Raw genomic sequence first — 27,632 nt, 5'->3', positions numbered from 1 at the left:
CATTTCCTTGCAAGCATGTTAATTTTTCATCTTTGTGATAACTGCAAGTGCAAAACAGAGTAATTGTGACCAAAGTGTCAAGTATATTACTGCAAGTGCAAAACAGAGTAATTGTGACCAAAGTGTCAAGTATATTACTGCTGCATGGGAATCTGTCAGTAAAATCAGGACACAATTCCAAGCATGTTTTGGAGATATGTTTCATAAAAAAAAAAAAAAACCCAAAACATAAAAAAAAACCAAAAAAACCAGGAGAAAGGAAGAGAAGAGCAGGGTCACCAACATATGCAAATAAAATGGTGGAAACAAATCAGGTGTTTAGCCTGCTTTGCTAGCAAAATGAACATGTGCAGATATCAAAGGGGTCACTTCAAATGACCAGCACAGCAGAGGAGAGGTGAGAGATGGATAGATAGGGAAAGAGCAGAGAGAGCCTCTTGGAATTCCCCAGTCATTCCCCAGTCTCGCTCTATGGTTGCTCATGCTAGCTAAAAAACTGCTGCAGGAGACAAGATGTACTTTTAGCTTAATAAACTGTATACCACATCACTATGAAATAATCTGGAAAATACATAAATTAAATATAACTGTGCTGAAAAAAAATCAAACATCTTTCCATGCATTAATGTTTTCTGGGTTTGCTTTGTAGGCAGTATGCAATTGCTTGAAGGGATACTCTGGAGATGGTAAAAAATGCACATACATTAGTCTGTGCTCACAAGTAAGTATCTGTTTAAGGTCTTGTTATAATCATTATACTTTTGGGGGTTTTAGGCATTCAAAACTAAGTCAGATATGCCCAGAATCAACTCCTGTTAACTTAGCTAGCTTTTAAATATGTTTCAATTAGTACATGTTTTAGTGCTGTCACTGTTTTAGAAACTTAAGTATGCAATAAGGGTTTTTCCTGGACCACAGCCTGGACATGACATAAGTGAGAGCCTGGACTCATCACTGAGTCTTAAAAAACCCACTTGAGATCTAGAGAAACCGACGCTAGTCTGTAGTGGTAAAATGTAAATCATATCTTCTGAGCAAATCTTTTGTCACTGCTAGAGTTCATACAAAAAGCCACTGTCTGAATTTGTGTTTGGGACACAGAGGGCTTACCAGTATTTCAATTACTATTAAAAAATAATAAAAAACACAGTTTCTAGGTAAGACAACTTAAGAGCTTAGTTCAAATGACAAGAAAGAGAAGAGTGATCTACTGCATATTACTGTAATGACCAAAAAACCAAAAAAAAATCCTATAGTTCAGGTTGTCGATGCTCAGGGTCCACTTCTAGCTCTTCTAGGAGCCAGGTGATTGGGAACAAAAGATAATAGTCTATGGTAGATCAAAACACCTGTTTATTTTTCACATTCTTCTGTCATTAAGCCCTCTGGTGTGATTTGGGACCTTACCTGTGCAGTTTGAACAAGAGAAATGATCAAGTGTCAGCATACACATCCCCTTCTCAGTCAGAAATTTTTCTAGCCTAATCAGACTATCAACCCTCACATTGCTGGGTCATTACACCACTGAAATCCATGTTGGGACAAAGTTACTCAGGAGCCTGGGCATCCCTGGAGTAGATGTTTCCAGCAAAGGCCCCAGCCTACAGGCTCACCTATGGCAGAGCTCCCACAGAGCAAAGAGCAGAGCCTCACAGACTCTACAGCCACACGTAGGCTGCATCCCAAACACACCCCTGCAAGATGCATCATACAGGACAGCAACACCTAAAGCTGCAGCAGAGGCAGGTTAGTGAACAGTGAAACAGAGGAGATGGGTGGGAGGATGAAAACCTATCACCTTTTCTTGATGGAGAGGTTAAAAAAACCCAAAACAACTAAAACCGAACTAAAACTCATTCTTCATGTAAACTATTTCCTTCCACAACACACAACCCAGGACTTCCCGTGGCATTCCTCATTCTGTCCCTCACTTATCACTGCAGGCCAAGAATTAGCCACATCTCTGGTGTGTGAGCTAGGTGATGCAAAACTAGCCACATATTTGCAATCAGCAAATGGTTCTCTGCACCAGCCACATTGCTCTGCTTCCTGGCAAGCAGCAGCAGGGACACAGCCACCCTCCTGTGTGCATGAGTCCTTTCTGCTTCATGCACAGTGACAATAACTCTCACCTTTCCAGCCTGGCCTGTCAACAGACTTTCTCTAAGCTTGAATGATTGCAGACATGAAAGAGCAAGGGCAAAACCAGAAGCTGGAGGAAGGGGAGCTCAAAGCTATGAGCCACTGCTTCCCATAATTTTGTATGCTTTTGCTTTTTTCTGTGCCTTGTTCCAGCAGTTCTGCTTCCACTTTGACTAATTATGCCAGGCTAATTATATATAAAAAAATAAAAAAAATAGTCTTGAGAAGTGTAAATGTCAGGACAGAGGCTAATCGAGATTCACAGTAGCCAAACATCTGGGCAGCAAAGCTTCACAAGAAGTCATGATAAAGCTAAGATTGCCAACAGTCCACCAAAAGTAGCCAAATAAATAGCAAGTGCACCGCAACCCACCACTTACAGCCAGGGCTCCCTGTGGTCTGTCAAGGCAGGCCCCGCTGGTAGCTCCCAAAGGAGCTGTGGTCCCACTCATGGCCCATGGGAAAGAACCCCCGAGATGACCAGCAACAGAAAGGACACCATGAAACAAGCACAGGGAAAGAAAACAAGACCACTTCTTAGTTTTTCCAGGTTTGCCCTCAAATCCAGGATAGAAACTTATTTGCAAACTGAGGTGCTAAATGAGGAGCACCCACCTGTGTCTGAGTAGAGCTCTGAATCCCAGCACACTGCTCCTGGATGAGGAACACCTCCCCTTAGGGAGCTTCCTGGAGGCAGGCAGCTGGGCGAGGTACATCTGCTGCTCCAAGCCTAATGTTGTGCTGGTGGTAGGCTCAGGGGCAGATAGGAGATGTTTTAGGGGAAAGCACATGTGGTAGGTCACCATTCCAGCTGGCCTGGGCCATCAGACAGACAAAGAACAATAGACAGTCCTTTGCTGGCACCACAGAAGTGATTCACAGCTGTAACTAGTTCCCTTCCTTCAGTTTCAGTCAATGCTGCTTCAGCGGAGCAGCGAAGACTTATCACTAGAGTCTAGAGTGAAACTTGCATGGAAATATTTTGGATCCTTATAGCACCATGAACAGAAAATATAAGGAGAGAATCAAAACTACATCCTCTGCATAAAAGGAGAATTATTTCTTAGATACCTTAAATGTTCTTTAGTGTTTGCAAGAAAGTATATATCGTCAGGAGTTCCAGTAAGATGTGGTTTGAAAAAGCTGTTGGGATGAAGTCTTTCTAAGCTATATCCATGGGAAAAAAGTGATGAACTAGAAATGGTTTGTACACCTAGCAATGAAGAAATTAAATATTCTAAATGTTGATCTTACAAGAATAATGGAGGCTGCAGTGAATTTGCCATCTGTAATGACACCGAGCTGACAGAAAGGACCTGCACCTGCAAACATAACTACATTGGGGATGGATTTAAGTGCCGGGGAAATATCTTCCAGGTAAAGTGCTGCATGTGTTTGCTGTCGCTTATTTTTGTTCAGATAGTTATTTAATATAGTGATCATGTCTTGAAAAATGCCAGGCAGGTTTTTTGGACAAATTGGTAAGTCTACCTCAAGATCTGAAGTAATCCCAATCCAAGAAACCAGGAACAGGAATAGGATGCCACAAGATAACCTTACCTGCCTTCAAAAAAACCCAAACCAAACAAAAATCCCCCATCACTCAACTGATAGACAATCATTACTGCAGTGCTAGGGAGTTAATACTGGTATTTTTAGGTTTCAAAGCAGCCTGTTCTTTGATAAAGCAATGCAAGAATAGAACAGAAGCAATGCAGATGGGCAGCATTTATTCCAAACCAAGAATTCCCTACCTTGTCTGAGTGCTGCATTTGTTTGCACTCCACCGATATTGGCCTCACATTTGCAGCACCATTACAAAGTCTTGTTCTTGATTGCAGGAACTTCTTAGAGACTCCAACACATCTAGGTTTTATTTCCACTTAGAGGTAAGAAAAGGTTAAGTGGGTTGATCTGGGGTGGAGGGGGGGGGGGGTCCCCTCTTTTTTTTTTTTTCTTTTTTCTTTTTTTTCCTCAAGGACATAGTGGGACAAGAAGCATCTGGCATGTACCAACAACCATCAACTTAATTGGGACTGAATTTAGATTACCTGTCACTAATACTGGAGACACTAATTTAAACTATTAACTGCCATTAAAACCTCCAGAGTATTAATGATCACGTCCAAGATCCCAGGGAAATGTAGGGCCTCCAGACAAGGCATAAAACTGAGGCGCTCACCCATTCAGTCCGAGATCTGCCCACACACCTCACATGAAGCCGGATGTGAGCAAATACCACTCTTCTGCTAGCCTTGATGCATTTCCAAACTGTGATGCTGTTTTCAGTCGCCTCTCTGAAGCACTGCGGGATGCTGTGTGTGTTGCTAGATGGCCAGTGCGCGCCACCGGTTCCCACCACCTTTTTGGAGACTGGCGATAGTAATTCTCAGCTTACCGCGAGCCTCAGGACAGCACGAATCTGTACACTGGTTTGCTAGTTCAAAGACTCCTATTCTAGCTTCCATTCTGCTACATGGTAGGTGGATGGCTTCCTCTCGCTTGAGCAGAGCTCTCTTCTTATTTCAGTTTGTCCATGGTCACTGCAAAGTGCCAGCAATACCCAGGGTCCATTTGTACCTCTAATAGTAACTAATGTACTCATAGACACAAGCAACCACGTAACAGCTAAATACCTGTACAAACACATGCATATTATCCACTCTTGCCTTTCTAGAGATGAAAGTTTGTTCATCCTCACTAGCCCAGGAGGGAATAGCCCTCCCCATCTCCCTATGCTTAACGTTTGTTGCAAGCTTTCCCTCTTCTCTTCATTACTGCAGAAGAAACCGAGATTTGGCTACAAGCTGAGAAGAGAGAAAAATCTCCCGGTTCATACCTGTAGGCAGAGGTGACAGACAGGGCTAGGAAGAAACCTCTACACCATACAAGAGGGTTTCTCTCACCCTTGCACTGCACGGAAGGGAACCCAATGCACCGCAGCGACAGGGCTGCAAGCGCCACCACCCCACACAGCAGGGCTGTCCCCACTGCTGGGTGGCAGACATTAACAACTAATTGCTGCTTTGTCCTCTTAAATTTGGCAGGCCTTGTCTATCAGAGATATTGCAGGCCCTGGGCCCTTCACACTGTTCGTACCTCGCACGGACGTACTAAACAGTGACCCACGAGTAAGTAAGAAGGGCAGAAGTTCTTGGTAAGCTGACCGTGAGGTTTGGGATTCAGTTGCCTTGGTCAACTGCTTCTCAACTCCTCCTCTTTCTGCTGCAGGTCAAGGACTGGATTGCCAAAGGAATGATGGCTCAGGTCCTCCGGTACCATATGGTGGGTTGTGCCAGTCTATTGTACAACGACCTGACGGCGATCACCAACATCACCTCTCTCCAGGGGGACCCAATACACATCAGCTACTCCCAGGTAACAGAGCATGAGGCAGCAGGGGACAGAATAATAACACAGTCTGCTCTCATTCAGCTTCTTTTAAAAGCTGAATGGTTCCCACACCTCCTCCAATGCACAAAAAGAAATAAATAGCATTAAAAGAAGGTTGCCCGTTCAGCTGAACGGCATTTATCTACTATGCCAGGAGTGGAGTTGTACAGCCCTTGCTTTGACATACTGTTTTCTGCTCAGACTGGTTTCATGAGCATGATGAGAGTTTGGAAAAGCAAAGAACAACTTACTAAAACTGAAGCTACTGTTCGCTGCAAAGAAAGGGTGATCCAGGCTCACCATGTCAAGGAAATTTGGCATCCGCCTCACCCTCCCACAAGGTTCCACAGGAAAAGTGTTTTTGTTGCCTTTCCAGAACTCACTGATCTTGAACAACAAAGCTGAAATTCTACTCAGAGATGCTGTGGGCACAAATGGTGTGATCCATGTCATAAATCAAATTCTGGTCCCATCACATATGCAGGATTTCCCACTTAAGAAGGTATGTGCAGCTCATTGCCTTTCTCAGCCCAGGGGCTTTTCCACAGTTACTCTTAGATATATAAATTATGAAAGTCACAAAAAAAAAAGTGATACTAAAAAGACCTTATACAAACAACATGTGACACTGCATAACAATATAACATATTATATATGCATATATATGCATAATATAACATAATAATGTTATATTTAAAGTTCATTCAGGAATTACAATTATAGTAAAAACAGCATAAGAGGACTTCTGCACAGGGCTTTTACAGTGGCTTTGATTTCATAACAAGAAGTGACTTTCAGGGGAAAGCAAGCTAATATCTGCTTTTTAAATACCCATGTAATGTATTTATTAGATAAATTACTGAAATTCTTTTCTTTGTAGGAAAGCCTTAAAATGGTTGCAGCCAAACACGGATACATACTGTTTAGCAGTTTGCTAGAGGTAAGAACACAAGAGACAGCAGCCATTGGGCAAAGGATTTAAACCCTTTTTTGAAAGACGAAAGCACAGACATGGCACACAGCATCACTGGCAGAATGGTGTTCAGTGGAGCCAAAGGGCTCGCAACACAGTACCCAACAGCCCTGGTCACCGCGTGGTCCCTCTCCCAGAGGTGGGAGGATGTCAAGCAGACTCACAGCCACCTTTCCTCTCACCACTCAGCGCCATCCTACTGTATATCATATTACATGGCCAAGGTTTAACCCAAGTATGACTTTTTGAGCCCAAAGCTGGGCCATCAGCCTGGGTTTCAGTGGGAAGCCCTAGGTGATAAAGAACTACTGAGAATTCAGTCACACAGCTCAGCTTGGGCAACTCAAGTCAGGCACCTGGTTTTTGAAGTCATGGTATTTTCAGGCCGGTGGCCGGGCAGCCCACAGGCCACTGCATCCCAGTTACACCACACATCCACCCCGTGAGGCCAACATCATTTTAGATGGAGCATTAATCTTCCACTGCAATTTTTGGTACGTTACAGAAAAACAACCTGCTTGGGCTGATCAACGATCCTATTCACAAACCTGTCACGCTCTTCTGGCCGACAGATGCAGCCATCCGTGGGCTGCCACAGGAGCAGCAGGACTTCCTCTTCAAGAAGTCCAACACTGACAAACTGGTGCAGTACCTCAAATTCCACATTGTCCGTGATGCTGCGGTAAGCCCTCACTTTTTAGGAGCATTGCCATGTCCAAGGCACACAAGCCCAGACATGTGCATCTCCCGTTTCCTTCCCAGGTGCTAGCCTATGAGCTCCCCCGCTCCACCTCATTGAAGACTCTGCAAGGCTCCAACCTCAGCGTTAGCTGTGGGGATAACAGAGAGATTGTAAGTGTTCACTCTGCCAGCACACATACCCCTTGCCCTAGCTACGAGATCCACTCGTGCAGACCCCAGAAAGGGTCACTGGCACCAAAACTCAGCCAGTTTTCACCAGTCCATGCCAACAGCCACAAAAGCAGGGAAGCCAGCCCAACAAATTCAGCAAACTAGATGGTTTGCAGGACTATGGAGCTGTCATTTTCTCTGTTGTAAGATGCTATTTGTTCAAAACAGCTCTCAGTTACTTCAAACCTGAAATACCAGCACATTTTAACTTCTCCTGCAATGAAATACACAATGGAAAACCGTTAAGATGAACCTGGATTTGGCAGAAGCCTCAGGAACACAGCACCTGCTTGCAAACTCTGGTTTGTGAGAACTTAGAAGCTAAGATTGCAGGCATGCACACAGCCTGTTAAGCCAGAACAATGGCACATTTTCCTTTGCAAATATATCAGGTCATACCTGGAGAGCATCTGCCTCTGAAAACATGACTAAGCCTAAATGTGCATAAGGTAAACCTGTGGACATAGGGCTGGCATACTCTGTCCCTCGCAGGAAAAAGGTCTGCCCATCTGCAAGGTTATAGCATTCAGCTATAGCAAGAGAGCTCCCCAAACTGGATTTCAGCCCCACAGCCGTCAACATTACTTACAGGATAGTTTGACACACCATATTGCACCAAGAGCATTCCTACAGGGGGAGGATTGTGCCCAGCTCCCATTCCAGCCCTGGATTCAGCCTGGCCCCAAGGAAGAGCGGCTCATGACTTGTCATAAACACCTCTCCCCATCCCATCCCTTAGGGCGCCCTTTTCCTGAACGACAGACAGTGCAAGATAGTGGAGCGGCAGCTGGAGTTTGACGGGGGCATCGCCTACGGCATCAACTGCCTGCTGACAGACCCCAGCCTGGGGGGACGCTGTGACAGCTTTTTCACTGTGGATTTCATGGTCAGTCTCCTTTTTCATTCCCCCACCCTGACAAAGACACAGCCCGAGGGCCAAACCCTGCTCTCACGGAGTCCAGGGCAACACTTACAGCAGCTTTAGCACTATTGAGATTGAGTCTCACCACTTCAAGCTGGCTTCATCTGCCGCCCTGGGCAGAGCTAAGGTTAAGACGCACAGCACAACACCCGAAAGACATGCAGCAGACACCCTGAATCCACTCTAAGCAACACATGGGATAAGCAGTTTCAGTTAGACCAGCTCAGCCAGCCCTGCCCTGTTTGCAGTGAGAACAGTACCTTACAAATGCAAGCATAAATCTGAGCAAGGACAGATCTTCCTATCGTGCTTTTAAATTAGTACAAATTCACACTATGAATTTGGTCATACAGATTGCATTTGCGCAGCTCCCAGTTACAAAGGAACAGTGTTGTTGTCCCAGTGGCACAGGGTATTAAGGACACAAGACAGAGAACTGCATGGTCTGGTAGCCAGGCTCTCAGTCTCTCACATCTCTCGCTTTCACAGAAAAATCCTTTAACAGGCCTGAACAAGCACTGGTAGTGCAGAAGAAGTTTCTCCATTAACTTTGAAGGGTCCTACAAACAGGAGGCTTTGGAACTCATTTTGAAGTGGTTTCAAGACTAAATGTACTTCAGGTTTTTTCAGATATATGAAAAAATTACCTAGAAGTAAAAAAAACCTTCATGTAGTCTGTCTAAAAAAAGGTTATTGGAATTTATATTTCAATTATAAAACCAACACTTATGTGTATCCCATCTGCTCAAGTTACCTTTTGTTTCATGATTTTATTAAATGAAATTAAATAGAAATAATTTCCTTAGATCTGGTCAGCACTTCCCGAGAAGTAACCATTTCCCTCTACTTCAAATTAGACGTCCAGATCTGATGTAGCCCATGTCAATATTCATTTGAAGAATATTCACAATCTCTTCCCTGCTTGTTTAAATCCAGAGCAAAGTTTCTTCGTCCAGAACTTGTATTCTGGTATCAAAACTATTTTCTTGCATTTCGTGGCACTAAATAATGTAACTAATCGTCTCTTCTTTCCCCCAAGTTTTTTATAATCTTTTTCAAGTGTCATAAGCCTACACTTTTCTCTGTTCATACTTGCTGCTCTCATAAAACAGACCTTTTGTACATGTTAAATAGCCTTTTGTTGCCATTGTTTTAATATACTTTTTTTTCTTTTCCATTTTGTACAACAGGGGCATTGTGTTAGCTGTTTCAGTAATTCTAAATGCCCGCCGGGGACAAAACCAAAGGTAATGTATTAAAATCTTGCATTTAAGCCATCTAACCTGCTCTTTGTACTCCACACAAGCAAACTAGAATAAGCTGCTTTGAAAAAATGTAGAGAGAACCCTCAACAGTGAAAACACACAGGTGATGCTATAAAGGACAAAGCTGACGCTGGGCATCGTGGCAGGGGATGTTTGTTGGGCTCGCACAGCAATCCACTGTAGTGAGTGCTTCGGCTGGCGTTGGAGCAGCCCCTCCATCCTCATTAACGGTGCTTGGCAAGTCAGGAATCAAAGAGAAGGTGGGGGCCTCACACTTGCACTCTTCGTTTTGTGTACGTCACATTTTGATTCGATGTACATCGGAGACTGTGATTCAATGGGGGAAAAACCCAAACCTCCACATAGCACTCATCTCCCTGTGTTTTCCTCCCTCTCTGTGCTGGCACATGCAATGTCCAGGAAGGGATCCACTGGTGCACGTACGAGTCCTACGGGCTGCGGAGGGGCGGCTGTCGTAGGAACTGCTCTGTGGTCATCCACACGGCCAAGTGCTGCAAGGGCTACTTTGGGCCAGACTGCCAAGGTAGGACCACCCCCCTCCCCACCACCAGCCCATGGCCACCCAAGCATGCTGCGTAGGGCCCAGCTGGCTGAACTGGGAGAGCTGGGAAAGGGGGCATCAGGAGACACCAGCTGCAGGACAGGGGAACTCGGCTGCAAAAGCTGAAGTACACAGAAAGTGTTACTGCTTTTACTCTCCAAATAATCTCTTTTTCACATTTATAGCAAGTTTTAAACTCGGTGCTAGCAGCAAACTAGGTGAATGTTATAGAGGGTAAAGACTGCCCTGCTATCACCAAGCCTAGCAAGTCAATCCATCACCAGCTAAAAGTCCTTTCAACACAGGCATCAGGTTCACACCAGTGATACCAGGACACACCAGAGACACAGCATGTGGTTCCGCAGCCACTTGCAAGTGCACATACCTGCAGAATGAGCTCAGAAATGGTAGCTCTGAACAGCTGTGAGACAGCTTAAGCAGCTTTATCTCCAGCTGTTTGTTAGCAGACACTAACAAACTGTGTGTTCCTTCACCTGCCAGCCCCACGGGGAACAGGACTGAGGCTCTCACCAGGGCAGGGTCAGGATCTATGCTGGCAGACAGGTCCAGGAGGGACATGTACCCCTGCCAGCTTGCACAGACACATGCAGGTTGCATGCAATTTTGGCCAGCCCAGCCTGAGCCACCCTTTGGGCTCACCCCGGCAGCATGCAGGCGCATGGAGATGCACAAGCAAGGCTGGGCTTGGGCAGGGGCTGGGCAGTGCCGTTCACTGACGGGTCCGAATGAGCAAGCAGCCAGGTAACAGCACTCACAAGCCAGGGCTGGAAGGGTCCGCGACACCTTTCTGAGAGGAGCTGTAACAGCGTATCAAGGAATTTGGAGCCCAAAGCTTGCAGTCACAAGGGTCACAGCTGCTTTTACATGTCCCAGCAGGGATGCACTTACAGGCATTTCTGAGTTCAAGGATTTTCATAGAAAAATAAATAATAAACCATGACAATAAATAAAGATGCTCTTGAGCTAAAAAGCCACTTTTTTTTCTCTTTAAACCTTTCAGCTTGCCCAGGGGGGGCAGAGACCCCATGCAATAACCACGGCTCCTGCGATGATGGGTACACTGGGACAGGAGAGTGCCACTGCAACAGCGGCTTCAACGGGACTTCGTGTGAGCTGTGTTTGCCAGGCAGATATGGCTCCAGCTGCAGGCGTATGTTTGTTTCCTTTCCATACTGATGCCTATGTCAAGCCTAAACTATTTTGTCAGCATTGAGGTTTTAAGTAAACCAAGAAATACTTCCCACTTGCAACACCAGTATTCCTCCTTGGTGCCTCCTCACACAGAGGGACAGCAGAAGGTCTCAGAAGGGAGGAGAAGGCAGGGGGCAGAGGCTTACATAGCTTTCTCTGCAGGGCTCCTCCTAGTCTTATATGGTACATAAGTAACAGGGAACAGAGGCAGAGCCTCCGTCAACAAGTGTTTTTGGCTACAGCATAGCTTTCTCCCCTATCTCCATAAATTTTAAGACAACATTTTAGCAATGTGGTTCCTCAAGGACTGCAGGAAGACAAGGCCGTGCACTACTGCAGAAAAGAAAAAGGATGCTAAGATGAAGACAGCTTGTGAAAAGGGACAGCAGCCAAGAATCTGCTCACATAATCCACTTCACTGTAGTTTTAAATAGCAACTAGGCAGAAGCAGGATCAATATCACCCTTTAAACCTAAATGTTTTCCCAACTTAAAGCCTTCAGATGGGAAGCTACAACGTTAACCCTTCCATCCTAACTGTGTGCAGCTGTAGCGCCCATGAGGCACATGATGAGGGATTATAGGCTAGGTACCCTTGGAGTGTAGGCAAAACAAGCCTAGACATCAATGCTCAGGATTACACCTACGTACAATTTATCCATTTCATAGCACACCATAGCATAAACTGTGTCAGCTGCTAGTTTGAAACCCACATCATGGTATCTAACAGGAAAATAGTTTAACAGTCCCTTCTTTTTGATGTATGTCAGCCAAAAATTAGATAACAAGGTTAAATGAAATAAAGCCATCAGGTGAAGCTCCTTTTCACCAGGACAGGTTTTCACAGAACCAGTTCCACCAATCCCACATCATTTTCCTCTTTAAACAGCAATATTTCAGGAGTAGAGACAGAGTAAGAAAGGATACTACCTCATTACATTAAAAACAGAAAGCCATCGATAATTCCTTAGAAAGAACTAATCATGAAACTCATTGCATGGTCCAGAGGCGGGGGAATCACACACAGATTAAATCAGACCCTCATGCCTCAGCTTGCAGGGCACAATATGTAACACCCCATATATAAAATGAATCCTGAAGGTTTTAACCATAAAAATACCTAAAAGCTTAAAAAAAAAACATTACAGATAACTTACCCATGTTTTACAGCAAAGCTCAGCTCACTAACCTCTTATGTGGCTTCCTTACTCAGATCTTCTTCCACACACCCTACTTGTCCCTGGCTTCCCCACACCTAGCAGCTGCTGCACATTAGGACAGGATCAGGCTGGGTCTTCAGCTCAGCCATTAACCCCTTCCTGCCACAGTCCTTTGTGAAGTTTGCTACTCTACCACAATGCAGATCAATACTCATTTTCATTTTCAGAGACACATTGAACTAATGCCAGTTATAAAATCATAGGACCACAGGATAATTGAGGCTGGAAGGGGCTTCAGGATGTGCCTAGTGCAACCCCCTGCTCAAAGCAGGGTCAGCCCTGAGCTCAAACCGGGTTATTCAGGATTTATCCTGCCAGGGCTTGCACATCTCCAAGGATGGAGGCTGCCCAACCACTTTAGACAGTCTGGTCATCTGCTTGGCTGGCCTCATGGTGAAACCCCATGTGGTTAGACTTATTTAAAATATTGCTGGGTAATACTGTGTCTAAACTGATGGTCTAGGTGATGTTTCAGTAGAGAAAGATTTTCCCCTTCCCCAAGAGCAGCTCTGTAAGTGATCCTTTTGCATTCCTTTTGCAGCCTGTGAGTGCAAGACCAATGGGCAGTGTGATGAAGGATATTCGGGAACGGGACGATGTTTCTGTGAAACAGGATGGACTGGCCGGCTGTGTGAAACCAAGCTAGGTCTCTGCCTCCTCTCACTGCACTCTGTCACTTGGAGCCATGGGTTGAAAGCACTTGCAAGCCAACAGGGGGGTTGCATAGAGAAGAAAGAGAAAGGGTTAATAACACCAGAAACCCTCAAAGGATACTAAAGGACTTTGCTCTGGACTGAGAACAAGTCCCATTACACACCTCCTCCATCTCCTCCTTCGTGAAATGGGGACATGAGTGCCTACCTCCCCTGTGGAGGGGCTTCGGGCTATGTGAGGGAAGATGTCATGCAAGAGTTAAGCAGTCAACAAAATATTCTCACAGGTTTTCCAGATAGCAAGACTGATACGAGGGCTTTTCTTTCTGCACAAAACAAGGGCGTTGCAATATAAATAGCACCTTCATCCCAGCTGTTCTGCCTTCCCCACAGCTCTGCCACCCGCGTGTTCCCCGAGCTGCTCCGCCAACGCTGTCTGCACTGAGAACAACACGTGTCAGTGCAAGCCATTTTACAACGGGGATGGGATCATGTGCACAGGTGGGTTCCCCCTCCCCCCACAGCCTGCCACCAGAAAGCAGGTTGTCGCCTCTTGCGCATGCACACGCATGCAGCTTCTGTCCCATATGAAACGCTGGCTATCAAACCGAAACGCTTCCACAGAGCAGCAAAAGAAACAACTTTAGGATATGTACGGATCAGGTGCTTTGAAGCCAGTGGCTGACTTCACCAGGCTTCACAGAGCAGGAGTAGCAGCAAGAAAGGCGCTTCTGTTCAGCAGCTGGTTTGGAGGCAGCAGGGTTTTAAGCAAGGTTTCCCTGACAGGATTTTCTTTGATGATCTTAGGCAAGGCAGTTCCCTGGAGCACCCCTGCAGAAACATTCTTTCTCAGCCAGGTCTCTTGTGTCCTCCAAAGTCACCCTGGCCAGAAGCCTGCAGGGTGGTGCCCTATCTCTTAAATTAAAGGCATCCTGACAAGGGCTTTAAAGCCCTAAAGGATAGCCTCCACACAAGGTCAGGAATGCCTCAGGAAACTGAAACAGGTTTTTGTCCCAAACAAATTTTCTAGCATTTTTAGCGTGCCTTAACGTAGAGGAATTATAGAGGACTGTATGAAAAGGTTATTTGTAAAAAGTTTGTGATGATTGGTAAAAACATGAGGTATGACATGTTAAAAAGAAAAAAAAAAAAAGGAGGGGAATTGTAGAGGAATGAAGCTGGGTTAATTAATATTGATAACATACAGCTGTGGGCTGGCTTCAGGGGCGGAGGGTTGGCTGATGTAGACAAGGTGCAGCTGTTGCTGGTTCTGTTAAGGGGTTGGGCAGCCAACGACAAGAGAGCAGCCGAGGGAGAAGCAGAGAGAAGAGTAAGTGAGGGTGTCCTAGATGAGGAGAGACTAGGAGAAGGCAGCAGAGGGACTGGCATGAAGACTATGCTGGTATGTGACGGTAAAAGATCTTGTTGCAGCTGGTAGTTTGGAGAGTGCTGTGACAATTGGAGTAAGTACCGAGTCGGATGGAGGGGGAGCAGTGTGGTCTGGCCTCTGGAGGAAGGAGATACAGCACAGACAGTAGAATATGACCAACGGTAAAGCCTTATTGCAGCCTACTTGTTTGATTGTGCTGCAACACCTTGAAAACACTGGAGATTGTTTGTCCCTCTATGAAGAACATCCTCTGTAAGAGCAGACTTTACTCACCTGTTTTCTTTTCCCCGTACAGCTGCAGACCTTTGCAAACAAAACAATGGGGGGTGCCACAAGGCAGCCGAATGCACGCAACTTGAGGTGAAAGTCTTCTGTAGCTGCCAGAAAGGATACAAAGGAGATGGCTTTACATGCCTTCCAATAAATCCTTGTGCTGATGGGTTCAACGGAGGCTGCCACGAGCATGCCATTTGCACTGTCGTAGGACCCGTAAGTTGAATGATTTCAGTCACCAGCAGGGAAGTCCAAGGTATTTCTTCCTGGTGCCAGCAAAAGTCTTTTCTCTGGCTGGATCACATTCCATGCCTCTCAAAGTCCCAGTTTTACAAAACAATCTTTACATAGCTCTAGCCTTCATTCCACATCAGTTTGGTATCCTGAGGGGTGACAGTTTGACATCTGTTCTCTAGGGAAAGGGGTACTACAGCAGGTGGGATATCTTACACCTGTAGTTTTTCTGTCCCTTTCTTAGCTCTCCCTGAGTGGATATCCATATTTGCAAGAGGAGTTTGTTGGACCAAAACTAAACATATTTTGGTCACTAAACCTAGGGACAGCTGGGAGAATAGTGTCACTTGTTGGTTGGCCAGACTCGGCTTAAAAAGCTCTGCAGCCACGTAATACAAAATCCTTGGCCCACACGATCTAGCATTTGTCCTAGTGCTTTCAGGATCACCTGTCTGTTCCATTTTGGTGGCTTGCCTGATGTGTCTTCCAGGGGCTATCCAGAAAAGCCTTGCTGCTAATTTGTTCCAGCTACCAACCATCACAATCCCTGGATGTCACCAGCTCCAGCTGGGTTTACAGTTCTCATTTTATTACTATCAGTGGGCTGTTAAATTCTTTTCATGCTTCCATGCTCAGTCATTTAAATATAATTTTGATAAGTTTGCCATCCATTTTTGTTAATTAAGTGTCATATAATTCTCCAGTGCATGTTATTAGCTTTGTGGATGGAATTATGCTTTGGTATTAATTCAGCAAAGCACCCAAGTGCATGTGTAAATGTTTTGCTTAGAGGAATAAATGTCAGTGCCAGTTTGTGGTCTGTTGAATCACAGTTGTCAGTAGCAACTTTCCTGTTTGTGCGTTCCTGGCTATATCAACCAAAATTTTTCCAATAGTTCAGAATGTTGCTCAAAATACCACTTTTATGTCAGCTAAGTACTCGGCCTGGCCTTTTTTATTCTCTTTCTGACCAGGACAAACGCAAGTGCGAATGTAAAAATAACTACATTGGTGATGGGCTGAACTGCTCAGTGATGCAGCTCCCTCTCGACCGCTGCTTGCAAGACAACGGGCAGTGCCACCCCGACGCTGACTGCGCCGATCTCCACTTCCAAGGTGAGGATGGCACACCCATGCACGCCATGGGACAGGGACATCCTCATCCCTGTGCCGCTGCGCTGAAGCCAGTGGCCAGGATCCCTGTCTGTAAGCTCACTCAGTCTTCTACCTATGTCCCCTCGAAACAAGGAAACAAGAAGATTAAAGTTAGACCGTGTGCTTACATGCTTTGCAACACCAGACTTGTGAAGCAACAGATGAGGGCATTCCAGGTGGGAATGTTACCCCTAAGGGATCAATCTGTCCTAACTATCTTTCATAAAATTCATGAGTTTTTGTACGGCACAGTTGACTCTGCATCCAGACATGGAAACCTCTTCAAGAAGAGCTGGCTCTTCTCTCTCTTTGCAGATACCACGGTTGGGGTTTTCCACTTACGGTCCCCACAAGGACAGTACAAAATGAGTTATGAGAAGGCAAAGGAGGCCTGTGCCAACGAGTCAGCCACCATCGCTACGTATAACCAGCTGCTGTATGCGCAGAAGGTGAGGCAGCTTCACGGTGGGAGGAGATCCCCAGAGCTGGCCTAGCCGCGGCGTAAATGGGGAGGGAGGAGCAAGGGGGCTGCTCTGTGCTAATAAGGTTCCTTTTCCTTCCTTTCCTCCCCCATGACACAGGGTATATTTCGCTGGGAACAGTTTTCAGACTGTATTTGTTTCATGCCTGCTCATACAGCACTGAAAACAGTGGCCGAGTTCTTGTTTCCAGTAATAGTGGCATGAGATGGTAGAGTCAGACTTAGAGTGTTTCAATGGGGGTTTTACTTATTAGCACTTCTTAAAGAAATGTAAACTTCTGAATTATAGATATATATATATTTTAGTGTAAGGTTCCAGGAATCTTTTCCCTAAATGTTGTTAAGTTAGAATACCCATTTCCATATTCTTTTCCTTGAGGGTGTTACAGACAATGTATGGCTGGTGCCAGTGGGATGAGCATCGCTCCTTGGGTTTGTAAAACTTGTTTTAGAAGAGTTGGTCAGACTGACTGTGCCTCTCTGGCTCCTTCCATCGGTGAAAGGAAGAAAGATGCCCACCATTTAGAGACACCTTTAGCAAAATGTGAGGGATGGGCTACAGCCAGCACATAAGGCTCCTTCTGCTGCCCAAGGAGATACAGATTGCAGCCAGAGCTGCATGTCCCCTGTGCTTTGTAGTCTAAATATTTCACCCGAATCATAGAATTGTAGAATCATTTAGGTTAGAAAAGATCTTAAAGATCAAGTCCAACCGTTAACCCAAGACTGCTAAGTCCACCACTAAACCACGCTTCTAAGCACCACTTCTACAAGTTTTTTGAATGCTTCCAGGGATGGTGACTCCACCATGTGCCTGGGCAGCCTGTTCCAATGCTTGATAACCGTTTCGGTGAAAAAATTTTTCCTAATATCCTAAACCTGCCCTGGTGCAACCTGAAGCCACTTCCTCTTGTCTTATTGCTTGTTACCTGGGAGAAGACACCTACCCCCACCTTGTCTACAACCTCCCTTCAGGCAGTTGTAGAAAGCAGTAAGGTCTCCCCTGAACATCCTTTTCTCCAGGCTAAACAACCCCAGTTCCCACAGCTGCTCCTCATAACGCTTGTGTTCTAGATCCTTCACCAGCTCCCTTGCTCTTCTCTGGACATGCTCCAGCACCTCAGTGTTTGTCCTGTAGTGAGGGGCCCAAAACTGGACACGGTATTCAAGGTGCAGCCTCACCAGAGCCAAGTACAGGGGGACAATCACTTCCCTAGTCCTTCTGGCCACACTAGTTCTGATACCAGCCAGGATGCTGTTGGCCTTTTTGACCACCTGGGCACACTGCTGGCTCACGTTCAGCCGGCTGTTGGCTGGCACCCCCAGGTCCTTTTCCTCCAGACAGCAAAGTCAAGCAGTGGGGCTGCCTCCAGCACGCCTGGGGACTTATTTTCTGTGTTGAGCTGCTTTGTCAACCCTTCCCACACTGACAAAAGGTGAGCTGGCACACAATGATATTGTACATCCCTTTTGGCTTTCACGCTCACCTCCGATCCTGCCTGGTTTGGGGTCAGGGAAGCTTTTCCCAGGAAAGGCTCCTTTGGTCCATACGAGGAGCCGCTGACTTTCAGAGCAGCCCCTGCCTCCCCATCCCCTTGGCGCAGAGCTCCACCCAGGGCAGGCTGCAGGACTGACAGACGGACAGAGCCCCCTCAGCAAGCGTGCTGGCAGGTTGGGTGCTGCCTGAGCACCCAGGGGGGTTGTTCATTTCATCTGCAGCACATCAGCCCCACCACGCAGCTCTTCACCCTGTGTTTTTCCCCTTACGGCTGTGCTGACTGCAGGCGAGGTACCACCTGTGCGCTGCCGGCTGGCTAGATGGTGAGAGAGTGGGCTACCCGACTGCCTTCTCCTCCCCAAACTGCGGCTCCGGGTATGTCGGCATTGTGGACTATGGGAGAAGAGTCAACCTGAGTGAAACCTGGGATGTCTTCTGCTACAGGGAGAAAGGTAAGAGGGTCCTTTGCTGCATCCCTCTACGCAAAGGGGAGCAGCATCCCTGATATTGGTTCCTTTGGTCAGCCACAGGCTCCTAGATAAAACCTGCAAGAGACTCTGTCCCTCTTAACTTTAAAAAAATAATAACCTGTTGCCTGCAAGTTGTTTTTCAGCAGCCTAAAGCCTTCTCAAAAAGGGCATCTGTCCATGAAACTGTCTGTGTTTGTACCTTCCAGAGGTGAACTGCACCTGCAAGCCAGGCTACGTGGGGGACGGCTTCTCCTGCAGCGGGAACTTGCTGCAAGTGCTGATGTCCTTCCCAACGCTGACAAACTTCTTGTCGGTACGGCCCACGGCTGGCACGATGCTGGGGCGAGTGAGCAGAGCAAAGCAAGTTCTGCCGCTGGGGTGTATCTCAGTGTTTGCTTTATTAGCACAGCAAGCACAGGTAACAACAACACACTAGCAAAGCGAGGTGGAGTGATCTAAATGTGCACCGTCAAAATCAGAACATAGGTGGTTTTTTTTTGTTGGTGGTGCTTTTAATTATTGGCTCCAAAGAGGTTGCAGATTTCTAAAATTCATTTGGAAATAAAATGCTGCTGCAGGTTTAGCTTAAAGGAGATTCTGTGCACAACTGCTCCCAGCTTTTTAAGCATCACAAGAATGCGGTGCTTTGTAACTTTATAGAATTGCTGCTGGGGAAAGGCAAAACATTAAAACGGTCCTTTTCTTGCCACGACTCAGAAAGGCATTATATGTATAAGCAGCCTCACAGACAACAAGGGCCCACCTCCTGAAAGTCAATTTAAGATATGCTCATCAAATCAGCAGCTAAAACTGGGTTTTGAATATGAACTTCTTCTGTAATGTCACTCCAGAGCTGCTTCATGGCTAATAACAGAAAGCTTCTTTGTCATTATTCATATAGTGTCAACTTTTCAGCTCCCCATACAGGAGCACACAACTGTTCTTTATTAAAAGCTGGATTTTGTTTCTGCCTAGGACATCATGGCTTACTCCAACAGCTCTAGGAAGGGGAGAGATTTCCTGCGGTACCTCATGGACCTGTCAGTGCATGCCACTCTCTTTGCTCCAAATGATAGCGGGTTAAGGGAAAATGAGGTCCGGCTTTTTTTTTCTTTTTCCTTTCGTCATTTTAATAACACCTTTTAAACAGACATTATGGGTTTCTGTATCCTTGTGAAATTTAGGTTTAAAAAAGAATAATCTTAGTATTACATGACTTCTGTGTAACCCCGCATAGTTTAAACTGTTCTTCTGAAAGAGGCGAGTTCATCGCTTCCATCTCACTTCCACAGCTGCGAGTGCAAGGTTATCGAGTGTACAAAGCACTACAGAGTTTTCCATCGGGGATTTTAGTTATGCAGTTACAAAGGAGTCTGCCTGAGATGAAGTCTGTTCTGGCTTATTAACATCAAGCACAGTTATTTGAAGAAAGCTGTGCACAGCTTTGGTATTTCCCACAAATACATTAAAGGCATCTGTTCCTAGCTTCGCTTCTATGCTCATCCCTTTTTTCTTTCCTTCAATCAAATATTGACTCCAACAATTTGCATGGGTTTATGCCCTGGCTTGCATCATCAAGCTGTTTGGAGAATCTCTGAGGCTCATCACTTCAGGTCATCATACAAAAATGTAAAGTCCTTTGTCCCACCAGAAAGAAAGTACTGCCTGCTGTGGGCAGCCATCAGAGGCCAGCAGGGACAGAAGATCCCACTGTCTGCATCCACCTCTATGGGGTAGCCTCTACCCCATATTGCACTTGCTGCAGCATTAATAGCAAAGGGGGAAGAAGTTTACAGGCACTTATACTACTGATAAAGCCAGAGGATTAATAAGATCAGCTAACATTCCATGCATTTTGCTCTCATTTGCAGACACTTTCTGGGCGAGACATCGAGTATCATTTATCTAATGCCAGCATAATGTTTTATGAGGACTTGACCAATGGAACCACTCTTCTAACTCGTCTAGGGGAAAAACTCCTCATTACAAACACCAAGGGCCAGGAACATCAGGCCCCCACCTCTGAACAGGTACCTTTTTAACAAACCTCTCATCTCTGCTTTTCCCTGCCTTATGCTATACCCTGTAACTGGGTGACACACTGATCTGGAGAGCAATTCGGTAAGGTTATAGCGGGCAGCAATGAGAGGCTGAATGCTGACTTCAGAAGGGTCCTTCCTGCCCAGAGGCTGCAGGATAGCAGCTGGCAAAATTCACATTTACACATTTGCAAATGGCCAAGATCTGACCTGCAGAACTCGAAGGAAGCTGTTCAGGTGGCCTGCAGGAAGGGTGGGATGGGGATACAGCCATCATTCAACCTTCTCCCAGCCTGGCAGGATTATGGGAGATGGCAGTGAAATAGGAGAAAAGGTGAGAGCAGCAGATTATCATTAAAGAAAGGTGCTGGAATTTGTAAAATTTCTTGTTAACTTTCTGGGAGAGGTAGGAGGTGCTAGCACAGCCTTTCTCAGAGCAAAAGCTGACAGAACAGTGGTTTGCAATTTTTATTACTATTTCAGTTGTTTTAAAATGCAAAAATTGGTATCCTTTTTGCAAATTGCAAGCATCCTTTGACATTTTAGGGGAATGTACCCTTTGAAAACACACCCAACCTCTCATTTTTCGTTAAGGAAATACTCACTGCCTAAGCCTTTCACATGACCTCTGTGACAGCAACACCTTGAGACTGAGGTTGGGACTCTGCTGCAGGTGATGTGGTGTAGTTGAATGCAAGAATAAGAAACCTGCATCTGTGGGCTTGCAGGACCCAAGGAAAGTTGAGTGCCCAACATGCCACCTGTGTGTGTGGAGGGGGCAGGGATTTTCACAGACACCAACAAGAAAATAGATGCTGCGGGAAGAAGCACACAAATGACTCATTTGCTGCCTTTGCTCCTTTCCTCCTTCCCCCTTCAGGTGAAACTCTTAACATGAAAACTACTTGTATATTTTTAAAACCACCCTATACTGCAAATCCAGTAATCACATTATTAAAGTATACCCTCATGAGAGATTGGGTGCATCAGCACAAGGCTTGCCTGTCTCACTCACCAGCATGCCAGGAGCTCTTTTGGATCACTTTGATATAATCTTTGAGTTAGAACACATTCTTTTTTTAAAAAATCCTGCTTGTTTCACAACTAGCAAGCCCTCTGTTCCCCTGGCTGCAGCAAAGCTTGGCAGGGTGTCAGGGTGGGAAGGAGAGGCGACAGCCATATCCCAGCACATCAGGTCAGAGAACACAGGGGTGAGGGAGAAGGGAGGACATGGGGTCACATCCACACCACTTTGTGGTGCACCACAGCTGAGCCCTTTCCTCCCTGGGCACAGAAATTCACTGAGTGCTCCAGCAGCAACAAACCACCTCATACCAGGGGCAAGAGCAGGCAGCAGCTCCTGGTTCTGCTCACAGAGGAGAAACCATTCTACTAGGATGCAACTTAAAGCAGAGTTTACAGTAGCATAGCTATCACAGAACCCATGCTCCCAAAACAAGACTCGGGACCAGCCCAAAGCAGTCAAGGACTCCCATTACCAGCAGAATTTAGAGAAGTGTTGTGGTGGCAATGATGGATTCTGTCCCTCTCCGTTCATGATAAGCTGCCAAATGGGACCATATCCCAGCTCACAGATGCTATGCCACCAAATAAACCATGGGCAGCAGCTCCTCATCAGTGCTGACCCAGCTCTCAAGCCAGCAAACAGTGCAAGTGGCATCCTCAGCACAGAAAGCAGCAGTGATGGAGACAGACTGCAGGCAGCCTGGCACTTGGGAGTAACAGCACTCCTGGGCAGAGCCTGGCAATGGCACAAACATCACAAATGCCTTTATTTTAAAATATATATTAAAAAAAAAGTATAAATAAATGCCTGAAGGCAATATGCAGGTAACAATGATGGCTTCTTCATGCACAGGAGAGCCATGAGCAGTCTGGGGCCATCTCAGGCTGATGTCCAGGGAGGCAGCAGTGTAAGCCCCCATGTGAATTCTCTCTGCGTCAGTAACTGAGGTGCAGAAATAGTCTCAAGGTTTATTTCAGTCCCAAAGGGAGGAGGGTCAAGGCTCAGTTCTTGTTGCTTTTTTTCCTGGTAGAGCGAGATCAGATATGTGGATGGGACTCCTATTGTTCAGTGGGATATAATTGCTTCCAATGGGATAATCCATGTCATTTCAGAGCCTTTAAAGGCTCCACCAGCACCTGTAAGTACACAGGGACTTGTTTGTTTGGTTTTGGGTGGTGGGAGGGGGCCATGACTTGTATCATCCCAAACTCATTGCTGGCATTCATATATTCCTCTAGTTTCTCTCACGCATATGCAATTTCAGTTTAAAAAGTTATGTTGAAGGAAAATTACAAGTTGAGAACAAGACACCAGTGAAGCTTGTTCAAAATGCTTCTGTCTGAACAAGTTCTTCCCACATTTTTTTTATATATATATTTATATAAATAAAATAAAACTCCATTTTATAAACAGAGCTCATTTTTGTAATGGAGGTTTTATAAAGCTCTGTTTCAGTTCTTCCAATAAAATCTTTCAAGCTTCTAAGGAAAATTTTTTACTCTTGGCTTTCTGTTCATTCCTATCCAAAAGGACAAGGTGTTTTGAAAATAGATATTTTTTGCCTGCGTGAATTCCTGCAATGATCCCAGTTATCCAATTATCTCTCCCATTAGAAAGACCAAAGCAAACAGTGCGTGGCAGAAGAAAGGATGCCATCCTTTCCTTGGGGGCAAGCCGAGTTAGCAGCTGCACTGCTTCAAGCTGCAATCAGAATGGTACAGGGCCCAGCAGCAGGGAGGCAGGAACATAATTCTGTTTAATTCCTACCAGCAAAGCTTACTGCATTGTATGAGAGGGAGGAAAAACATTTTGTCCACCTGCAGTGCAACCGCGATATTTCACAGAAGCGATCCCTGCTCCCCTGGGAGAGATGTGCACCAAGCACCTTTTTTGCCAGCACAAAATATTTTCTTTAACAAAGTTAAGTGTTCAGCTGTGTGGTGTTAGCACTCCCCAGCTCTGTTCCACGCAGGGTACTCTGTGACAGCCCAACACAGGCTCCAGCTGACCTTGCAAGACCACCTACTACTTCCTTAATCTGAAAAACCTCCCTTCCGTCAGGGTAACTCATTCTGATCCTTCCCTCTGTGCACGGGAGGGGCCTCATGTTCACAGCCCATCCACCCCAGCTCCAATTTTGGAAGTCGCTAACCTCCTCAGTCCACAAGATTAATCCTACTGATACCCCATTTCTCACCTTCATTTTGTTCTGAGCAATCCTTTCTCCTTTACAAACCAGCCTTCTCGTTCCTAGAAGCTTGGTAATACGCCTGCACAGTCTCGGTTCACAAAAATCCCTTGCAGCCTACAATTCTCAGAAGTAGGAAATGACACACTTGGGTAAAAGCATAATTACTGCCTGAAAATGATTCAAAATAATAGGCAGTATCTGTCAGTCTACAGCAGCGTGATATTATAATCTCTAAAATAGCTTTCACATGCTAGAGGACAACTAAATATTTTCTAATAATTAGCTGTCCAGCTGCACCCTGTAAATTACTTTGTTTTCTAAAAAAATAAGTGAAGAGAGCTTATCTATTAAGACAACAATGTGATTATTTTTGCCAATAATTAGTTTTCTAGGCAGGAGGCCACAGAGTTAAGCCATCACATGAAAAAGCAAGAATAGCAGCACCTTCTACCCATTTCCAGACTTCTCCTCACCTCCCAGACTGCCAACAAGAACCATGGGCTTTGGGATGCTGCAGCCCGAGTGGCTGCATGCCCTGGGATGCCAGAAATTTGTCACCCTCAAGCTGACAGTCACCTTTATATGACATCCATCTGTCAGGCCACCGACCTGCAGAAGGCAAGGCAAAGCAAAGCCAGAGTCTGGAGGCGTTTCTCCCCTTTAGATTAAATCCAGATCACATGAGAATTTCTTTCGGTCCTTTGCCTACGTATTTATTATTTAGAAAATATTGTATACAGTTACTTGGATTGGCACTTACCCGCTTGGCCGAAGAATGACTTCGGGTTCAAGGCATTGCATGTGCTGAGGCAAAAGGACCTGCAGCGGGCGGGCAGGCGCTGGGTGGCCGGCAGAGCCCAGCCCCGCACACCCTCCGCACGGGCTGGCAGCCCCTCTCCCCAGCGATGAGATGGGCCTCAGTGCAGATGCAGTTCGGTTCGAACCCTGGTAAGCTGAGCTCAGAGGATGGTATGGCTGCTGATGGCTGGCAATAACCAACACCCCCCGGGTGCACAAAGCAGAGGGGAATGAGCTGGAACCCCTGCAGAGCCCTCTGGGGTTCATACCACAGGTTTCCGAAGCTGCTTAAAGGCATTTGGTGCCCATTTCTCCTCCTCAGGCCAGTGAGGTTTCAGCCTCATCGTAGCCTCTATTGCTGCTTCGAAAAACCTGACCAGAAAAGATCATGCAGGCATGTTCCGTAATTTCAAAAACATAAGACAAACACTGTACTAGAAGCAGTGTCCAGTACCCACAATGTAGTCACTACCAAAAGGCCGCACTTGGCCGTCTCTAGGGTACACGTACAAGGAAACCGGAGCACAGAAACCGTTGAGGACTAGGGCGTATCTCAAAGGGGCGCTGCGTGTGCTCCAGCGCTGCAAGGTGACCAGTCACCACACGTAGGTCGCTCACCGTCTCTCTTGCTTCCAGGCTCCTCTCCACACCGGTGCCGGGACAGGAATATTCTTTGGCATCTGCCTAGTTACTGGAATTGTGGCTTTTATTGGATATTCTTACCTCAGGTTCAAGAAGAGAAACACAGGCTTCCAGCACTTCAAGGTAGGTGGCAAACAGGAATGCAAAGCATGGCGGCAGCGCTTCCCCAGACCCACCACACCTCCCAAACTCACAGCCTCCTGCTTCTCCTTGCATTTTAGTAAGCTAGAAACACTCCCAATCACTTCCCACTCAAACTGTTCACGCTGAGACACAGAAAAAGTGGAGATGGCTCACACGCTTCTCTTGGGCACAAGCTTACATTTGCCTGCTGCTCCCCCAGACCTCTCCCTCCAGGGCGCCCGATGGGCTCCTGCTCTCACAGATGCTTCCAAAACCAAGGACTGGCCAAAAGCCTGTTTAACTACATAGCATCAGTACAGAAGACTTTGCTCCCCCAGAAAGTTCACCTTTAGGGAAGCAGGTAATTAGCCACTGAAAGGACACCTGTTCTCTTCCTCCTCCTCCATTACATTGCTAATGATTTTGCTACTCCGGAGGTTGAAAAGTTTGATAGGGAAAAGGCCAGATTCCAAAGAGAAGCAAATTGAAATGACCGCAGAATTGAAAAGTGCAGATTTTTATACTGATGCACTCTCATGCTTGCTTTCTCTTCACTAACTCAGCTAGCCTCATGCAGCATCACGATGATGCGAAACCAGCCAGCAACAGCCAAGCTACTCAGAGGGGTGACAAAAAAAAAAAGTTACAAAGTACACAAGAATCAATCCAAAAGAAAGTCTACCTAGAAGTAATCAGAAATCCCTTCCTATTTGAGCCCCTGCATGTAATGGGAATCGTCTTCTAGAAACAAAACACAGGAGTCATGAGCCAGGGGGAACACTTGTATTTTTATGTAGTTGCAATGAACATCCTCAGGACAACCAAGTACCTTTCACCCCAGGCACAACACCATGGCAACACCTTCTCTCCCCATCTTTGCTGAGGCTTAAAAATAATAAGGGAGAGGGCGAAAAAAAGATACCAGTGTTAAGCAACCTGAGATAATACAACCACGCAGAACAGTTTATCCCCAAAGACACTGATTTAGAGGATAAAGCCAGTCCAGTCACAACACTGCAGCCGTTGGCAGTGAAGTTAAGTGCCCCACCTAATGCACCGTAGGAGGAGGATGGATTTTAAGCAGGTTTGTGTGATTTTATGTAGTCAAAAGATGACACTGACGTAACATCACTGGACAAGCCACAGTCTTCAAATATCACCAACCTCTCATACGAAAGTTCTGCACTGACTCCACCAGAACCTACTCATGATCTTTTCTCAGTAAGTGTGCATTTTGATTTGAGATTGAGACACAACTGAAATAATGGTAAGAGGGAATGACTTTATGAAAAGAAAAAGTCTAGCTGGAAGAAAAAAAAAAAAAGAAAAATTCAGGAAAATTCAAGTTCTAGCTTTCCTGTCTCACCACTGCTAGCAACTGGGTAGCCTCACTTGTAGAAAAATTGAGGCTGTGGTCTACAGCTGTATCTCAAATCTACCTTCAAAGCCAGCTGAATTAAACTGGACTTCAAATGCTACTGGATGCCAGTGATGTGTCTATACAAACTTAAGCAGCTTTCCAATTTTGTCTTCTCCTTGCTGCAAAGGCAGCCAAGTGCCACACTAGCACTCCAAAGAATCTGAAACGCAACAGGAAGGGGGCTGGGAATCAAGGGAAGGAAAGACTGAATAAAGCCAGAGTATCCAAATGGCTTCAATGGTCTAATTTAGCAAGACTCTCATGTACATATGGAGCCTAAAATCAAAATAAAATTTTGCATCCAGTAAGGACTTGTTTGGTGCAAAAATATCAGGTGTAAACTCTGCCATGTGTATAGACAAATTTACCAGAAAGTGATTTTAATTTCTGAACACAATTTCAAGTCTGTTTTTTACTTCTATTTTACAGGATTCAGATGACCAGCAGCTGGTGATGAGCGGTCCTCACGATCAGAATTAAAGCCTGCATTTGGCATTAGTCAATTACCAAACACATTTCTATTTACACTTACTGTGAAAAAACAGCACCTACACTTTTCTGGGAATAAAATCTTGCTACAAACTAAAACCCAAAAGACCACCACTTTGTTTAAGATGCACTCTATAGAGGCCATGGAG

The 27,632-nt window shown here is 45.7% G+C and overlaps 1 protein-coding gene across 2 annotated transcripts in view; it reads left to right on the top strand.

The window, feature by feature from the left end:
- The window catches only part of STAB2 (stabilin 2), an 88,155-nt gene extending 60,573 nt beyond the window's left edge, over nucleotides 1-27,582 (top strand). Inside the window, exons 43-68 of one of the 2 annotated variants that reach the window (XM_056338952.1) lie at nucleotides 650-721; nucleotides 3,400-3,519; nucleotides 3,984-4,031; nucleotides 5,190-5,273; nucleotides 5,374-5,520; nucleotides 5,912-6,037; nucleotides 6,416-6,475; nucleotides 7,014-7,190; nucleotides 7,271-7,360; nucleotides 8,160-8,306; nucleotides 9,533-9,589; nucleotides 10,028-10,151; nucleotides 11,191-11,340; nucleotides 13,142-13,246; nucleotides 13,647-13,754; nucleotides 14,939-15,132; nucleotides 16,125-16,266; nucleotides 16,621-16,754; nucleotides 18,571-18,736; nucleotides 18,961-19,067; nucleotides 19,730-19,849; nucleotides 20,626-20,784; nucleotides 22,851-22,958; nucleotides 25,446-25,574; nucleotides 26,679-26,795; nucleotides 27,424-27,582. In XM_056338952.1, coding sequence (XP_056194927.1) covers nucleotides 650-721; nucleotides 3,400-3,519; nucleotides 3,984-4,031; nucleotides 5,190-5,273; nucleotides 5,374-5,520; nucleotides 5,912-6,037; nucleotides 6,416-6,475; nucleotides 7,014-7,190; nucleotides 7,271-7,360; nucleotides 8,160-8,306; nucleotides 9,533-9,589; nucleotides 10,028-10,151; nucleotides 11,191-11,340; nucleotides 13,142-13,246; nucleotides 13,647-13,754; nucleotides 14,939-15,132; nucleotides 16,125-16,266; nucleotides 16,621-16,754; nucleotides 18,571-18,736; nucleotides 18,961-19,067; nucleotides 19,730-19,849; nucleotides 20,626-20,784; nucleotides 22,851-22,958; nucleotides 25,446-25,574; nucleotides 26,679-26,795; nucleotides 27,424-27,474 — 3,042 coding nt within the window. In that variant the 3' untranslated portion in view covers nucleotides 27,475-27,582. The remainder of the gene's footprint in view (nucleotides 1-649; nucleotides 722-3,399; nucleotides 3,520-3,983; nucleotides 4,032-5,189; nucleotides 5,274-5,373; nucleotides 5,521-5,911; nucleotides 6,038-6,415; nucleotides 6,476-7,013; nucleotides 7,191-7,270; nucleotides 7,361-8,159; nucleotides 8,307-9,532; nucleotides 9,590-10,027; nucleotides 10,152-11,190; nucleotides 11,341-13,141; nucleotides 13,247-13,646; nucleotides 13,755-14,938; nucleotides 15,133-16,124; nucleotides 16,267-16,620; nucleotides 16,755-18,570; nucleotides 18,737-18,960; nucleotides 19,068-19,729; nucleotides 19,850-20,625; nucleotides 20,785-22,850; nucleotides 22,959-25,445; nucleotides 25,575-26,678; nucleotides 26,796-27,423) is intronic. The other variant, XM_056338954.1, reaches the window with a different exon arrangement.
- Nucleotides 27,583-27,632: the final 50 nt, after the last annotated feature.

Source organism: Falco biarmicus, chromosome 5 (genome assembly GCF_023638135.1).
Source record: "Falco biarmicus isolate bFalBia1 chromosome 5, bFalBia1.pri, whole genome shotgun sequence".
Classification (NCBI taxonomy): Eukaryota; Metazoa; Chordata; class Aves; order Falconiformes; family Falconidae; genus Falco; species Falco biarmicus.
Note: the sequence above shows the minus strand (reverse complement) of the source record. Positions and strands in the feature narration are given on the sequence as shown.